At 41.5% G+C, this 15,096-nt stretch overlaps 1 protein-coding gene across 1 annotated transcript in view; it reads left to right on the top strand.

The window, feature by feature from the left end:
• Window positions 1-15,096, top strand: part of CRB1 (crumbs cell polarity complex component 1) — a 164,251-nt gene that overhangs the window by 43,534 nt on the left and 105,621 nt on the right. The window contains exon 3 of the mRNA XM_060232358.1: window positions 9,652-9,847. Coding sequence (XP_060088341.1) covers window positions 9,652-9,847 — 196 coding nt within the window. The remainder of the gene's footprint in view (window positions 1-9,651; window positions 9,848-15,096) is intronic.

Raw genomic sequence — 15,096 nt, 5'->3', positions numbered from 1 at the left:
CCCTGTTCCTACTGACTTTGGATTCCTGAGATTCACCCAGCTTCTCTTTAACTCTGCAATTATCTGTACAATCAAGAAATGTTCCTGCACATTTTCATCTCCTATCTGGCAGACACAGCAGGATTCTGAAACCACACCTCTGTTCGCCCTGTGTTTAAGAGCCCCAGGAACCAGGCAGCTGAGAAAAACCTTCTCCGATTTGTTAGACTGCTCTCAGATTCTGGCGCTGAAGTTTAGTTGTTCCCTTCCTCTGTCTTCACTCACTTTGATTAGTAAAAAAACAGAGAGTCATTCTGAATGCTGAACTGTCAGGACCATGAGGGGTTAAAAGTTGAAACAACAGAGGAAAGAAAGTGAGGTGTAAAATATAAACCCAAAGAGACTCCACTCTGTTGACATATGGCTTTAGAACAGCTTCCAGCAGCAATGAGTAAAATAATAAGGGTAATAATTCCATAAAGGGGTAGTTTGCTGTTTCTGCGGCAGTAAAATATTGGATTTTAAAGCCTGCTTAACAGAATGATTTATCAGAGGCCATTTTGGAGTTGCTGTTGTTGTTCTGGTTGTTGTTTGGTTTTCCACACCTCACTGCGAGATGTGTTAAATGCACCAGCCGGAGGGATTCTTGGAGGAAACCCCTCAGGTGTCTCCGCTGGTAATAAAAATCCTCATTTACTCTGTCAGAGGGAGCTTGCCTATTGCTATTATCCCAGCCTGACACCATGAATCACAGTGGGAAATCATCCAGCCTCATCTCATTTCCCTGGGATGTTAAAAAGCTTATAACTTTTGATGTGTATGCCGAGGACTTGCAATAAATCGACAGCGGTAATGCTAACCAAATGCTCTCGTTACCGGCTTTGGGGTTGCTACTTGCTCTACAGGCTCTGCTTTATGTGCCTGGTTTGCCGTATGCTTTTTTTTCCCCCTCAAAGAGCCGAGAAATGTCTCACATAATTCTCACACAAATGGAAGAGGTTATAGCACATGAATAACAAGAGGATGGAACATTTAAGGCGGCAGAGGGGGGAAAGAATCTGCATTTTTATTATGATAATGCTCTGCACATGTGTGCTTTGTTTATAATGCATGTGCTAGGCAGCTGTTAAATAATGGAGTGCAACTGGTTTGCTGGATCGGCTGCAGCGTTTCCCCTTATGCTGATATTCTGTAACCCAAAAGCAGTCAAGAATTAGGAAAACTCACAGAGAGAGGTTTCTCATGCTCCCAATTTAACGTTGTCAGGCACAGCTAGGAAGCATCCCAGGAAACATGGCAAGCATGTGAAGACAGACCAGACCAAGCTTATGCACCTCTCACATCTGGATTTTGGGATTTGAGAATATAATCTTTATGACAGATCTATTCCCTGATTCCAGCCAGCATTCCTACCTTGAGTAATGGCATGCTAGTCCATCCCAATTTTTTAAAAAAAGGATTAGAAAGACTAGGGGAATGAAAGAGTACATTCATGGATATCCTTTGAAACAATAATCATTCCCATTGAAACACAGAGCCAGCCAACACCTGTTATTTCTAATTTTCTTGGGACCCAGCTAAAGTCAGTCTTTGAAGGCATATCTATGCTACAAATGCATATCAGTTTATATCAGTTGCACTGTTCTGGCTTCCCTCCAAAGAATCCTCAAAATTGTAATTTGGTGGTTTGATGACCTTTTTTTGGTGAAATATCCCTGTTTTCTCTTACAGAGTTATGGTTCCCAACATGGGCTTTCCACACCATCACTTGTGTTATGTTGTAAATGTTCATAAATTCCCGCCCTATTGTCTGATGAAGTGTGCTTCTTGCACACAAAAGCTTACATTCTGAATAAACCTTTGTTGGTCTTAAAGGTGCACTTGACTCCTGCTTTGTTCCATTCACCATTCCCATTCACCAGGCTGGATCGGGGGGGGGGCAGAGGGGGGTGCTTGCCCTGGGTGCTGATGGAGGGGGGGCACCAAATTGGGTATGGAGTCCATTGTATTCTATGGGACCATAAGATAGAATGGCCCATAAGGGGACGTCATTTTTTAATTTTGTCTCCCCTCAAAAAACATGTAGCTTTGATCCTGCCACTCTCAGATGGTTAAAGGAAGACGCCCAGAAGTGCAAATGTGCAGAAGGGAGTCTAGACATAAAGAATCAGCCAATGTTTGTTTATTGATCAGTAAGTTGCTTGGTATAATAGGCCAGCCCTGCTGCTGGGGGAATCTGTCATATGTCTCCAGTTAAAAACCACAAGGCATAATAAACACAAGCCAGCCAAAGTTAAAGAATACTTTTTTGTTCCCATTGTTTTCAGTTGATTTCCATCCATGTATTTCTATAGAGAGAAATCCATCCACTACCCATGCATTTGCATCAAGCATTCAGGACTGGGAGTCCCTGGGGGCAGCGCTCATGTGCCTTGTTCTCTGCATCACCATTTCCGGTCTTAAATGGAGGGAACTGCTGATTAAATCGCTGATGTGCTGCAGCATCACCCCTACAGATGGCCTGAAGGTGGTATTGCAGCTGCCAGCCCATCAGGAATCAGGTGACACAAGAAATCAATAAAGTCCCACCTAAGTCTATACATCTGCTGACTCCAGCCTGATTCTTCAGTGAATTGAACTCAGGTTTGCTGGTTGCATGTTGCCTATCCATGCCTGATTCCCTTTTGAACTACCCCTGTGACTCTGAAGACATCCTTCATTATCCCACTGAAACCAGATAGACATAGATATATTTCTTCAATGCAGCCTCTCAGCATAAAGTTCACAAAGCAGCTCACTATATCTTTTTTTAAAAATGCCGCAAACCGAAACGGATACATCAGTAAAAAGAGCAACAGTTAAAACTATTAATCGCTAGAAAGCAGCAGAATACTGAGAGGGAATATGAACTGAATTCTTACCAAATAACAGGAATGCTTCATTTGGTAAGCAGAACAATCAGTTGTGGGAGAAAGTGCCATGGACGCCATGCCCCAACTGGAAAGGCCTTGTTCCTAGTAACCACCCACTTTGCTGCAGAAGGCAGAAACAAGAAATCAGGTGACTGAGACTGGGAAGATCAGTCAGGAAGAAACTAGAAAAGATCCTTAAGTGTAAGGATGTATTACTGGTGACCAAGATCAAGATAAATTACACTATAGCCACACTATATTACTATGTATGGGTGAGAAAGTTGGACAGTGAAGAAAGCTGACAGAAAGAAAGTTAATTCCTTTGAAATGTGGGCTTGGAGGTGAACTTTATGGGTACCATGGACCACCAAAAAGACAAAGTGGATTCTAGATCAAATCAAGCCTAAACTCTCATTAAAAGTTAAAATAACCAAACTGAGGCTACTGTACTCTGATCACATTATGAGAAACAGGACTCATTGGAAAAGACAATAAGGTTAGGAAAAGTTGAAGGCAGAAGGAAAAGAGGAAGACTCATCATGAGATGGATTCACTCAATAAAGGAAGCTGCAAGATTTGAGCAAGGCTGCTAACAATAGGACATTTTGGAGGTAATTATGACAGGATTGCCATAAGTCTTATGACACATAACATACACGCAAAGAGAGACTACTGGCTCTCATCCAGGCTAACATTCACAGAGGCAGAGGACTTCTGACTATGAAGTGTAGTTTTTCCTCTTCAGGACTTTTTTTCTTGGAAAAAGAGGTGCCAAAACTCTCAAGAGGGAAATGAAGGCGAAACACATGGGTGCCTCTCATGAACTTTTGAACATTCTTTTTAAATCTTGTTTCTGTCCTGCCATATTAGAACATAAGAGAAGCCATGTTGGATCAGGCCAACGGCCCATCAAGTCCAACACTCTGTGTCACATAGTGGCATACCCCCAGAAGAAAAGCTCCCTGCCCAACACAGCTGTTTCCATGGAGAAACTTTAGTCTGCATCCATCTCCCCAGCATCTATTCACAAAAATTTGGCTGACTGTGATGAATCACACTCAGTATTTTTACCTGAATATTTTGACCTGTAGCCCTCCCTATCCCCTAAGGTTTGTGTGGGTAACAATGCTATTTTTTTTTTATTTTATTCAGCTAATCAAATGACACCTGTGAGACAGACTGCTGTTTTGCAGATGAGGAACTGAGTCTGAGCGATCAGGATTTGCCCAAGGCCACTGAGTGACATGTTGCCCGGTTTGGGAATAAAGAACCATTTTTCACAACCACCATCTAAATCCAAGTAAAAACTAATCTGAATCTACCCACTGGAGAACACTGGTTCTCAGACTATATTATGCATATACATACATATACATATATATATATATATATATATATATATATATATATATATATATATATATATATATATATATATATATATATATATATATATATATATATATATATATATATTCCCATTAAAAATATTCACGTTTAAAAGAAGACAGTGATTGATTTGCTGGATTGAAGCCTTCTGTTTTAATTTTGGGGGAACATAAACATAAGATTCATTACTTTTATCATAGATTCACTTTGATTTTTGGCAGGGCAATATATGCAGGTGCCAACACAAATCTATCTGCTCTGCTTCCTGCCTTCTCCTCCATGTCCCTTAAAATCCCATGTTTTTGCAAGTTGATTGCAGCTGTATAGACCAGAGGGAAATCCCTCCCATATACAATCCATCACATTGGCTAGACATTTTATGGAAGGAAAGGGCTTTTTGCTCAGTTGCCTAAGGCAGATTACTTGATTTGACAGACCAATGGCCTGATCCAACATAGCAAATCCTGTGGTTTCATGTTAATGATCCGGATGTTTTTTGGCCTGTAGTTTTGAATCTGGCGATGCTGAGACTCTGATACACTGCATTTATTTTGGTTGCGGTGCTTTCAAATGTTCACAGGGAGCCACAGTTAACAAGCCCTGACAGATTTACGGTCACTAGACAGAGTCTGGCAAATGCACACTTTAAAAAAAATTACAATTACTTATGATGAATTTGTAAAGCAAGAACTACTGGGGCTTTGTATGATGTCTGTTGAGATAATATGCATTACTTCTGTATCTGAAGACTGGTTCACTCAAATGGCCCAGAATGTAGATTCTAAAACACAGGAGGCTGCAGAAACAGTTCACAGGTTTAAGCATGCTCCCTGTCTATTGAACATAGTGTGTACCATGAAATAAATCCATTACCACAAAAAAATGTATATGCTCATAGAGATATACAGCGGTGCCAGATCACAACATATTCTCTACTGAGGCTGAGGGGAGGGAGAATAAGAATGCATAAGCACAAGATTTTCTCACGAGTTTCTTAGCATGTGTAACATAGGTACCTGGAACTTCTATGAATTTACTTTGAGGCTACCTGGCATGTACCATTTCAAACATAGTGTACCTGAGCACACAACCACAATTCAGATGAATGTGCTACACTGTTTCCTCAGTAAGAAAGAGAGTGCCACATTTTTTGTACCCAGACATAAAACTTGATTGGAGCATGCCAAGTTTTTGTGTCCATACTGACTTACAAAAGAGAACATGCAAAAACACAATCATCCAGCACTGAAACGATGCCTATATAAGTTACCTCTAAATCCACATGATGGAATGCAGTCCCGATAACATCAGAGCCCTACAGGACCTCTCACAATTCCGCAGGGCTTGTAAGAATGAACTTTTTCTACTTGCTTTCAGTGAATAATGGGAGACAGCTGCCACACCATAGAACTGACAGTCTCAGCCGATACCACTGTACTAACACCATGAGTGCTATAACCATTAAAGATCTTGGATAGCTGCTGATTATTGTTTGTAAATTTGCTGGTTATTTTACTGTATAGTATTGTTTTGAGTTTTGTATTGTGATGTTAGGGTTGCCAATCCCCAGGTGGGGGCAGGGGATCCCCCAGTTTGGAGACCCTCCCCCCGCTTCAGGGTCATCAGAAAGCGGGGGGAGGGGAGGGAAATGTCTGCTGGGAACTCTATTATTTCCTATAGAGATTTATTCGGATAGAAAATAATGGAGAATTGATCCGCAGGTATCTGGGGCTCTGGGGGGGCTGTTATTTGAGATTGAGACACCAAATTTTCAGTACAGCATCTAGTGCCTCTCCCCAAAATATCCCCCAAGTTTCAAAACGATTGGACCAGGGGATCCAATTCTATGAGCCCCAAACAAAGGTGCCCCTATCATTCATTATTTCCTATGGAAGGAAGGCATTGGAAAGGTGTGCCGTCCCTTTAAATGTGATGGCCAGAACTCCCTTTGGAGTTCAATTATGCTTGTCACAGCCTTGTTTTTGGCTCCACCCCAATGTCTCCTGGCTCCAACCCCAAAGTCCCCATATATTTCTTAAATTGGACATGGCTATGTGATGTTGTTTTACTGGTTGTGAGCCACCCTGAACCCATCGAGGGGAGGGTGGGATATAAATCAAATAAATAAATTTGCATGTTAGACCACACCCCCAGATGCCAAGCCAGCCAGAACTGCATTCCTGTGTGTTCCTGCTCAAAAAAAGCCCTGCTTGTACAGAATATAACCAACTATATAAACTTCATATTCAATTGCCTCAGTAACTTCCAGAAATTAAAATGGGATTAAGTCCAAGGAGGGGGAGCCATAATCTTAATGCACCAGATACAGCACTCTCTGTTATACTAGTGGGACTCATCTCAACTGCTGCCTCTCTGTTCTCAGATCCATGCTGTTTTCCTCCATTCCATAAAACAAACACATACTATGAACCTTCAGACTCCAAACCCACAGGCCAATGACACCCTGTCTTCACCAGAGAGCCTGAGTCTGAATCCCGTTCAGATATTCACTGGGTAACAGTAACCATCAGTGACCACGATAAAGTTGCCACACTGTTGGATGACAGTTGGGAAAAAGCTCAAAGCTGCTCTAGCCATCCAGCGGACAAGTGTCAGCAGTTCCAAACACAAGATGGATCAGCACAGCCACAGGAGGGGGAGAGTGACTGTTCTCTTGAACTTGTAATAAAACAGCCAGTGTGAAACTGGACCCAATGCATCTTTGAAAGAGATCCAAAGCCACACAATCATCAGAGCACAGTGGCTGCTTGGTAGTAATTGCTGCATTCACAGTAAAACTAGGTGGCATGGTGGCCAGAAATCAGTGGGTAGCCGGTGCCCTCTTCTCCTGTTATCTTTGCACCAGCTGAGCTATGCCAATATGAAGCAAGCATAAGAGATTTACCTAATAACCTCAGCACAACCAAGGTTGCAGCACAGGGCATTCGCACGACAGGGAAGTGAACACAAATAAAGAAGATTAATCTGCCAATAACTTCTGCTGCATACTGAGCCACAGCAATTTATAAGGGTGAGCAGCAGCCAAAATCCTAGCGTCCGTCTGTGGTATTTTTATCATTACAGAAAAATGCAGGGTGAACTGACGAAGGAAAAAGGATGTTTCTGGATGAGCAGAGAACTTGTTTTGGTTTTAATAATTTCTAAACAACAGAAGGAGAAGGAAACCCATTTAAGACCCAAATGTACTCCTAATGTCACTTATAAGAACCTGGGTCAGTGCTTCCCTGACAACTTCCTTAGCAAGAACAGCCACTGTAAAATTTAGTTCAAATGAAAAACACCTTCTCCATTCTATCAAATGCAGAAAACACTTCCAAAATGTTTCCGGACAGCTGCATGTGACTTGCTCCTATGTTGAAGCTATCTATTTATTTAATTACAGTACATTATTTCTATCCTAACTTTCTGGGTATGGGCACGGTGTTTGTTTAAAATGTCTGTATACCACATCTCCACTGGAGGGGCCAAAGCAATTAACAACACTAAATATCAGCAACAGAATTGAATACAACATCATCCTTAATAAAATATCCTCCACCATATCTACTAAAAATCCCACAAATTTTCCAAAAAGCTTAAAAAGAAGTAATTAAAATTTTAAACATTTGCAACAATAATTAAACCTTGAACTAAACAGATGGCAACCTATTAAAATTAAAATATAGTCACTTAGGAGTTGAAAAGTGGTAAGGGAAAGCAAAAAAAAAAAAAAGCAGAACTAAACACCACCCAAGGAGAAGCCAACTGAAAATTTTAAAAATTGCCCGTTCCCCCCACCCAAGAAAAGGACCAGGTTCTTGGGGGGGGGGGAGAGTGTGTTTTCTAAAAGTTGATGTGTTTGGGGGGTGGAGGTCAGCCCCTGCAAAAGTTGTATTGCTCGTGACCATTCATCTCAGACAGCAGTGACACCAAGGGAGGGCAGGAGGAGACCTTGTAGGTCAGGTGGCCTTTTAAACAACCGGGACCAAGGCCATAAAGGACTTTGCGGGTCAAATGCAAAATCTTAAATTGGGATCAAAAACAAAGAGGCAGTGAAAACATTCCAACACTGGATAAGCTGGCTATAGTGAGCAACTTTGCCACTGCATTCTGGACTTATTAGAGTTTCTGGGCTCCTTTCAAGGACAGCTCCATGTAAAGTGCATTACCATAATCACACCAGCAACAAATTGACACCTTAATTCTTATCAGTTATTTTAAATACATTTTTTCCCCTTTCTTTTTTATACATGTACTGGCTGCAGGTAATTTAAATATTCCCCCAATTTAGACAATTTTTGTTTTATTTGGGGGGAATATATATATTTCCTCAGAAGTAAAACCATTAAGCCATGGGGCTTGCTTCCCTGCAGTTCTAATGCTCTCAGTTTTCATCAATATAATTTTGACAACTGATATGTGGTTGCTTTGTCAAGATTTATAATCATATCCGAATGAAAAGTTGTCCTAAAAAGTTAAGTAGATTTTTCAGCAGCTAAACCATGTAGCTAGGCTTGCCAGTCTCCAGGTACAGCCTGGAGATCTCCTGGAATTACATTGGATCTCCAGTCTACAGAGATCAGTGCCCTTGGAGAAAATGGCTGCTTTGGAGGGTAGGCACTAAGGCATTATATGCCACTGTGATCCTTCTCCTAAGGCTGTATCTCCAAACCTCTAGGAACTTCCCAACATGGAGTTGACAGTTCTATCCCAGATCTTCCCACTGTCAGGTAGTACTAACAGTGCATTGGGCTTCACGCCACTTCAGGAAACTCGACTGACAGTGAAAAGAGCAAAATTCCAGGCCCATGGGCACAGCCAGGCCAAACAGCTACATACAGGAGAAAGTATCAGCTTCTGCCTTCAGCAAATCAAGTGCCAGTTGCCAGTATTTTGGACAGCAGACAATCTGAGCCTTCCCAGTTCTTAAAAGCATATTATCTGGAAGTAGAAGGTTCAGGGCAAAACTCAATCTTAATGCAAGAAGGATGTTATTTCTGTCTCTGGACTGAGCCTAGCTGTCCTGGTGCCATTTAGAAAGCAAGAAAACAGGGTGTATCTCACCGACTCCCCCTTATGTGAAAACTGCTTTAGTGGTACCATGATGCACACTGCTGAAACATTTTTTATGTCACAGTATCCCACATCCATGTCAGTAGCCATTGACTAACCATCTATCAGCCACTGTCTGAACTTCTTGCTCTCTTGGAGGTAAAACCAGATTTATTGCATTAAAAATAACTGTAGGATCTGAGATCCTCTTGCATCTCACTAAATCCTCTAAATCGAAGCCACTTTCCAAAATAGGTGTGTCTCCCCCCCACCATGTGCATCCTGCAAAATTAATTCTTCACCAATTCTTTTCTTGCAGGTACCAACTGTGAGCTGGAAATTGATGAGTGTTTGTCACAGCCTTGCCTGAATGGTGGAAGTTGTCATGACACTCTGGGAGGATATTACTGCTCCTGTCCACTTGGCTTCCATGGTGATATCTGCGCAGTCAACACTGATGAGTGTGCAAGTCAGCCCTGCCGCAATGGGGGGCAATGTATAGACGATATCAACAGGTATGCGTTCTCAGGAGATGACCAGCGCTTGTTATCTATCCTCTCTGTCAGTTGGGCTGCAAATGTGAAAGGGGGTGATAACAGATGGACAGAGATGTTTCAGAAACCAACCCAAAAAATCCTTGCAAACACAAACATCTGCTGCCCAGCCCCATCCTGTACTCACTCTGCCCTCCAGCAGCCTCAGAGAGACTCAAAAAGCTACCACTGTTGAAGTGGTAGCAAATTCTTGAGCCGCACACCAGTCGCCTCTTCACCTCTTCAGCGTCTGGATGGGGAAGTGTGCAAGTGAGGTGACTTGGTGGTGTGAATCCACCAAGCCGCCCCAAGCCATTTCCATGTTGTTGTTTTGTAAAAACTACCCAGAGCGCATGAGCGCTTGACTTGTTGGGGGAGAAAAAGAGCAGTCCAGCCTCTGAGGCCCCCTCCCCACATCTGATCGCACCAAGCCACCTGGCAGATGGGATGGGGCCATCTTGCCGGGGAGTATGCGGAGGGTTCGGGATGGCTCTTTTTGAGCCACCCCAATTTGGGACACCTCTGATCCACCCCGAATGCTCGTGTGTTATCACCTTACTGGTTCTATTTGCCTGCCTAATATTTGATCTTTCATGGGAGATTGTAAGCTGCTCTGAGTCTCTGATTCAGAGAGAAGGGAGGGGTATAAATCTGCAATTATTCTTCTTCTTCCGCTTCTCAGAGCTGCTTATTTTTAATGTTCCAAGTTGAAAGTTGGGAAGCCAGTAGTGTGATTTACAAGGAATGGCACATTGGCATGTGGTCCCCACTGCCATTTTCTCAAGTTCTTTCTCTCCCATCCGTTGACACACTGACATTGTACATTTTCCCCCCATGCAGAGGGAGATGGAGGGCAGGGACATGGGAGGGCTGCTAGTGGTTGCACCATGACATCACGTCCATGAGAAACTGGAAGTGATCTCACATTGCTGTAGGAATCTCTGGAAACTCTATATTAAAACCATACTTCTTTGTTCTCTGATCATGCTTGCCTCATGAATATTGTTTTTTTTTTTCCTATTGTAAAAAGTCGGGTTACTATTGCATGCATTTTGAATGTAACATTTAGGATAGTTCTTTGTTCTGAATTGGGAATGAGGATTTCTCTAAAGTTGGTGTAGCAATATTTTAAAAGCCTGTTTATAGTGTTGGCAAAGATGCTAAAATGTTTTTTAGATGTGAGAAGATGTTTGCAAGCTTGCTTCATAAAAAAAAAACAGCCCATAGCTGATCAAAGGAAGTCTACTTGTTACACTTTACCATCCAAATATATTTGCCAAATACTACTTTGATATGACTCTGTTTGCATAGTTCGGTAACAAATGCTACTTGACAAGCACAATTTTGTTCTCCTTTGTATTTTTAGCCCTGTTACAATAATAGATCATGCATCTGAAACATTCAGATCTGCTACTACTGTTTAATGACTGAGAGTAGACTGCCCTATTCTGCCTGAATAGTTGTTACTTATGCCCCTTTGTAATATGCTCCAGTAAAGCTGTCCACTGAACTGATCTTTCTCATGCAAGAATCAGATCTCTGCTGTTTTCAAGTACAGCAAAATGAAGCCTTTGTCAGCATCAGCTGCAATATGCAGAGGCCATTCTCAGGATAGATCCCATGTTGAGCTAGGCTTTTAAAGCAAATCAAGTAAGTTAGGGTTTCCGTCATTACCGGTAAATGTAATCATTTATAGCCAAATAAATGCAGTAATCTCCTATCTTCCCAGAATGCTCTCTAAGTTGTACTGCTGGCAGCTCCTCCCCTCTAAGCCTATAGTAAGTGTGCTAGCTGTCTTCTCTGGATGGCATCCAGTAGGAGCAAGGCCGGCGTGTAGGAGTAGACGAGGTAGGTGGCCACCTAGGGCACCACCTGACTGAAGGGGTTGGCATCCCCTCCCCACTCATGCTGTCCCCTCTGCTGATGCTGATTAGGAGTTTAAGAGAGGTGGGGACATGAGGGGACATGATCTACCAATGGAATTACATAATTTCCAAAGGAACTCGGAAGAAGTGATGTCTACTATGGAAATTGCCAGAAACTATATGGCCAGGGTTTTTTTTAGCAGGAACACACGGGAACACAGTTCTGGCTGGCCTGGCATCAGGGGATGTGGCCTAATATGCAAATGAGTTCCTGCTGGGGGGGTTTTCTTCATAAAAGCCCTGGATATGGCTTTACCACTGAGTTTCCAGAGATTCCTAGAGTGGACTGATGTCCCTTTGGGGTTTTTCTTGAAAATATCTAATGCCATCAGCCATCAGAGATTTTTAAAAAGTTTTTTTTCTTCTACCAACCACTGCTGTGGCAGCATGAAACTGGAGCCAGGGTAGGGAATCTGCTGTATCATGCAAGAACCTGACAGCCCTAGCCAGCTAGCATCCTCTGTAAACTTCCATCATCTATGGTCCCTAAAAGGATGTGTGTCTAAATTACAACTATGAAGCAGGGGTCACTTTGTAGAAAAATAGGTGGTGGAGCTCATCCAGTGATTTTATGCAGCTGCACATACTATTCAATGTACAAACAGGTGGAACTCTCAGAAGGAGGAGGTGGAACTCTCAGAAAGGTTCAGGAGCTGTGCTCCGGTGAGCTCCCACTGAATCTGAGGCCTGCTATGAAGTATGTTATCCTGTGGTCAGGATCAATCAAGGGAAGTTCTATGTAATGAAACAATATTAAAGTAACAACATCTAGGCATTCTAATGTGTGTTTTTGTTGAAAAGACATACTTGTTAATTAACACCAGTCAAATGTGGTCTGGTTCTCAGTGAAGTGCCAACTCAGTGTCTGGGCTTTATCAGTTTACACTAGGAAGGGGCTTTCAAGGCAAGTGAGAAGCAGAGTGGGGTTGTCATTGCCTTCTTCTACAGAGTTCTCCTTTGTGGTCTCCCTTCCAAATACCAACCCTGCTCAGTTTTTGAGATCTGACAACACTGAGCTATACTAAGCTGCCTTCCCTCCCCTCATGCCTGAATACCATATAAAAATCCCCTACATGTAGAAAACCAGCATGTCAGGAAGGAGATTGGACTAAGACTCTTCTTCCAGACATTCTAGGGTATTTTTTTTTCATCTTTAGGGAATTTTCTAAGATAAAGAAGCAATCATGTGAGTTCTTACATAATGCCTTGTGTGCTCCAGACAAGTGAGAGGTCCTGTCACCTCTGTAAAATAGTCCAGAGTTTTCATGCCAAGTCTCCTTTAACCAACTACTGTAATTTTTAAAATAAATTTATTTCAAAAGTAATTTATTCTTAAAAAAAAATGAGCTCCTGGAAGAAGAAAAAAGATCAGATGACAGAATTTCTCTCTTTTGAAGAAACTGAACTATCGGAAACAAGACTGTTTGAAAATTTTTTTTATAAGTATCTAAATTTTGTATCACTGAAGAAAGATATAATTTACCCAACACAAAATGATTCCAGACAGCATTATACCATTCCTCCAGCCTAGGCCCTTTTTTCTGTCACCATTTACATGCAATTTCTGCCTTAGCAATTGATAATAATGTTGACACTCTGACTTGTTTTGTTTTGTCTAACTTCTTCATTTGACTTACTTCAAGAAGAATAGTTCCTGGATTTCTATTGATTTGTATTCCAACTATTATTTCTGTTTGTGAAAGCACCTCAATCCAACATTTTTTAAGTACTGGGCAATTCCAAATTTACAGGGGTGGCCAATGGTAGTTCTCCAGATGTTTTTTGTCTACAACTCCCATCAGCCCCAGCCATCGGCCATGCTGACTGGGGCTGATGGGAGTTGTAGGCAAAAAACATCTGGAGAGCTACCATTGGCAGTGGCCAATGGTAGCTCTCCAGATGTTTTTTGCCTACAACTCCCATCAGCCCTGGATAATTACCTACTTGTCCACAGCCCTTCTAACATTTATTTTTTACCCCTTTATAGAATCAAGAAAGTCTCACGGGAGTAAAATACCATCTATATAATATTTTTAAAAGCATTAAATTTAATTGTAGGTATTTTGAAGTTAAAACATGGTACTTTCCAAGTACCTTCTTCTTGAACCAACTGCTGTAATTTTGAAAATTAGGAAGAAAAGAGTTGGGGTTTTTAAAAAATGAAACAGAAACATTTTACAATGAATTGGTTTAGATACTTTGGAACCAAACCTTGAAAATGCAAGCCATTGCCTCGCCCTATCGCAAGGGAACAGATGTGACACCATTAGAATTCCCTATTCTGCTTGAATTGAACGATTGCTTTGATTTATGCCACTACGCAATATATTGCAGTCAGACTGCCCATGGAACTAAACATTCTAATGCCAAGTTCCAGTCTTCTGCTCTGAAGAGATAAAGCAAAATGCATATGTTGAGATATCAGCTGCTCTGTATTATTTGCACTAGCCAGGGTCAGGACAATTTTGAGGGGAACTGGTTTTGCTAAACCTTACCCACTTGAATTTGGGAAGTGATGAAATCTGAAGTGGGGAAGCAATAAGTTTGCTTTCTAAATGACATATCTGCATCATGAATAAATTTCACCCCACTTGTGTATTATGCTGATATGTATGGGTTCTTCTTAAATATTGAAGAAGATACAGGGCTTTTTTTGAGCAGGAACGCTGTTCTGACTGGCTTGACATCAAGAGGGTGTGACCTAATATGCAAGTGAGTTCCTGCTGGGCTTTTCCTACAAAACAGCCCTGTGTGAAACAATGGTAATGTCAGGGGGTGTGGCCTAATATGCAAATGAGTTTTCATGCTGAAAAAGAGTTTGTAAAAACCACAACATAGTCTGTGTGGATGGGGAGCACTGGACAACAGAGGTGATAGAGAAAAGGAAACTAGAGGCTTTTGAGGTGCAGTGATGGAGCTGAACATGTAAAAGAGTAGTATGGTATGACTGTTCCTCACTAGAGGTATCCATTTATATTGGCACAACCTTAACGCCCTACCATTCAGAGTTTTACAAGGGAAGTATCTTAAGATACTATAGTCTGAAAGAGTATGTGATAGTGGTGCAGGCACCTTGTATCACATGGCTTTTGAATGTAATTTTTTTTCTGAACCTAGACATCTTTTAATTCCTCCTTTGCTCCAAAATATAGATTATATGGAAACATTACCTCTTTTATTAGAAGATAACAGCAGATCTTTCACTCTTTTAGCTGTGAAATTTTATGTAATAAATGGCAGATTTTTGCAGCTGTTCATGTGAGTTCTAGCTTTTTCCTATATTTTAGTAATCTACTTAAAACTAAT

This window comes from Heteronotia binoei, chromosome 2 (assembly GCF_032191835.1).
Source record: "Heteronotia binoei isolate CCM8104 ecotype False Entrance Well chromosome 2, APGP_CSIRO_Hbin_v1, whole genome shotgun sequence".
NCBI classification, from domain to species: Eukaryota; Metazoa; Chordata; class Lepidosauria; order Squamata; family Gekkonidae; genus Heteronotia; species Heteronotia binoei.
This window is presented reverse-complemented; position numbering and strand designations above follow the sequence as displayed.